At 36.6% G+C, this 3,244-nt stretch overlaps 1 protein-coding gene across 1 annotated transcript; it reads left to right on the forward strand.

The window, feature by feature from the left end:
• The first annotated feature begins 1,563 nt into the window (after window positions 1-1,563).
• On the forward strand, window positions 1,564-2,508 carry LOC128565844 (olfactory receptor 5I1). Its single transcript, XM_053562576.1, has one exon. It carries the CDS (start codon window positions 1,564-1,566, stop codon window positions 2,506-2,508), a length of 945 nt encoding a protein of 314 aa, XP_053418551.1.
• Window positions 2,509-3,244: the final 736 nt, after the last annotated feature.

A 3,244-nucleotide genomic window follows, 5' to 3' on the forward strand; every position in this document is an offset into this window, starting at 1 on the left:
AGAGGTAGCTGACAGAGAGAGGGAGAGGGAACTTTTCCTAATTTAATCCATACAGAAACCCACTATGAGGTATTTGTGGTCCTTGTTACTAATGAATTAATGTAATTTACTTTAAATTGTACAAGGTGACACAGTCCATATATAGCCAATATGGGACATCAACTAAATTCTTCCTAACTCTAAAACAATGTCTTATATTTTCTAAATACCTTGATTGTTTTCACAACAAAATAAGAACAAATTAACCACTTTCCTGCTATATTGCCACTTTCCATTCACACTGTTTGAGTCAATAGTACAAGGCAGCACTTTGAGCCCGTGATTAATCCCTCTGATTATCAATAAGCTTTTCCGTGCCTATGCTATAGAGTGGTTTTATTAATTGAATGAGATAAACAAAGAAGCCCTCAGAACTTTCAGTGTCATAACATTTATTGCAGAAAGAAGGGAATGACTTAGAAATATTTGTAATTCCCTTTCTGGATCTCTCAATAGAACCTTACATATTTGATGCTTTAATTGTTTTACATATTTCCAAGTCCATTCATTAAAGTCAAGATCAAATTCCTTGCACTTACAATTCCTTACATTTTTGGAGATATTTTGAGACAACAGAAGCAGTGTTTTATAGAGCCCTCATATTTAATACACTGTATTAAACCTGCATAAAAATAAATGCAGCTATTTTTGTTTGTTCATAACACTTAATCAACAAAGATGCCAAAGAAAATAAATTTCTTTAATTTCTTACTTAATTTTAGTAAGTTAACTCATTACTAATTATTTCATGTACTTTATTCAGTAAATCCACTGATGGTCATCAACATTTCCTTGAAGGCAAGGATTATGATAACTGCTGCAATCACAGAAGCAAATACAATAGGTAACTAATGTTCTCACCTTGGTTTAGTATACTAGCAGGATTCATAGAATTCTAAGCTCTTTCATGTCAAGAATATACTCACAGCTGGTATTTACTGACATTTGTTTTCATTTCCTTACAGTGTTTGCTTTATAGTAAAAAAAAAATAGCTGGCATATGTTTTTATCCACTCCATTCACTCCGCCAAAAGATATAGTATCTCTACCCAATCCTGAGCAGAAAAAGCAAATTGTTCTAAAATTCTCATTTTTAGGAACAGTCCATAAGTCAATTTATTTTTAATAATATTTTAATATTTTTTCTTTTTTATACAACCATCAATCTGTTCATTAATTTCTACTTTTTTAAATTTTCTTTTTTTAATGTCCGGCTATTGTGTTATATTTGGGGTACAAGGAGGTAAGCACCATCAGATGTGGTTCCTGTACTCAGGACGCCAGCTGTGCAATAGAAGATGCAGTCATTAATCAAGGAAATTAAAAACATTGGAGCCATAAAATATGAAACTAAGCTGAGTTTCTGTTTGAAAGAAGTTTGAGGTTACCTTCTTCATTTGATTACTTCTTTGTTTTATAAAAACAATGCCATCATCTTACAGTTATATCTAATTATCTTTTTCTTTTTCCATCAATATAATATTTCAGATGTTTGCATTCTCCTGAAAGGAAACAACACAGAAGATGGAATTTGTAGAGGGAAACTACACGCTGGTGACTGAGTTTATTTTGCTAGGCTTTCCGACTCGCCCTGAGCTGCAGGTGGTCCTGTTCCTGGTCTTTCTGACATTGTATGGGGTGATACTAATTGGGAACCTTGGGCTGATGCTGTTGATCAGGATTGACCCTCACCTTCAAACCCCCATGTACTTTTTCCTTAGCAACCTGTCCTTCGTGGACCTCTGTTACTCCTCAGTCATTGTTCCTAAAATGCTGGTCAATTTTCTCTCAGAGAACAAGTCGATTTCTTTTTACGGCTGTGCCTTACAGTTTTATTTTTTCTGTGCTTTTGCAGACACAGAATCCTTCATCTTGGCTGCAATGGCGTATGACCGCTATGTAGCCATATGTAACCCTTTGCTGTATACAGTTGTCATGTCTCGGGGCATCTGCATACGACTGATCATCTTGTCATATATCGGTGGCAACATGAGTTCCCTGGTTCACTCCTCCTTTGCCTTTATTCTGAAATACTGTGACAAAAATGTGATTAATCATTTTTTCTGCGACCTCCCTCCCCTGCTTAAACTCTCCTGCACAGACACGTCCATTAATGAGTGGCTCCTCTCCACCTACGGCAGCTCCGTGGAAATCACCTGCTTTGTCATCATCGTCATCTCCTACTCCTTCATTCTTCAGTCGGTCTTGAAGATTCGCTCTACCAGTGGGAGGAAGAAAACTTTCTCTACGTGTGCCTCTCACTTGACTTCTGTGGTCATCTATCAGGGGACCCTTCTCTTCATTTACTCCCGGCCCAGCTATCTGTATTCTCCCAGCACTGACAAAGTTATCTCCGTTTTCTACACCATTTTCATCCCAGTGCTGAATCCCTTGATTTATAGTTTGAGAAACAGAGATGTAAAAGATGCAGCTAAGAAAGCTCTGAGATCACAGATAAGTTCCTCATGACAGAACTTTGCAGGAGTCATCTAACTTCACAATGATAAACTCTAAGTGCTAACTTTCAAGTACACACACACTCACTTGTAGTAGGGATTTTGTCAAACGTGTCTTTCTTAACACAGTCAAATGAATGTCATAACTGAGAGGTAAGTGAACATTACACCATTTCAAAGTTGCTGATGCATCCTACTCGTACTTTTATTCAGTGACTAATAACATGAGATTTATGTTACAATGGATTGTGTCATGTCATGATAAGGAACATAGCAAATATCTCAGAGTAGTGGGCATGCATTTTGTGTATAACATCTCATTTAGAAGTCTAGACTACTGAATACTGGCTAATAGAAGAAGCCAGATGGCCTTGGTTTTCATGCTAGGTCTAAGCCTGTTAGAGAGCAGTACACTGAATAATTTACCTTACTTTTCTAGGCATCGGTTAGATCATTGATTGTTGAATGGTGCACAGAGTTAATGCAATCAACTGTTGCAGACATGGTCTGAGCACTTAGATGTTTGCAATGTATTATATGTATGTGATATCTCACATTGATTAAAATGCACATTGTATAATAAGATACTAAGAGGCAGAGATTTGGGGAAAGCACTAATACAAGCCAAACTTTTTTTAAAAGTGAGATGAATAGCACGCTCTTCACTTTCTACACCCAAGATACTCCAACGTAATTTGGAAACTTTTTCCTAAGCATCAGCCTGAACAATATAAGTTAACTCCTGTGTC

Source organism: Nycticebus coucang, chromosome 14 (genome assembly GCF_027406575.1).
Source record: "Nycticebus coucang isolate mNycCou1 chromosome 14, mNycCou1.pri, whole genome shotgun sequence".
NCBI classification, from domain to species: domain Eukaryota; kingdom Metazoa; phylum Chordata; class Mammalia; order Primates; family Lorisidae; genus Nycticebus; species Nycticebus coucang.

Coding starts and splice junctions, on each gene's coding strand:
- LOC128565844 (XM_053562576.1), top strand. CDS start 1,564: ATGGAATTTGTAGAGGGAAACTACACGCTGGTGACTGAGTTTATTTTG.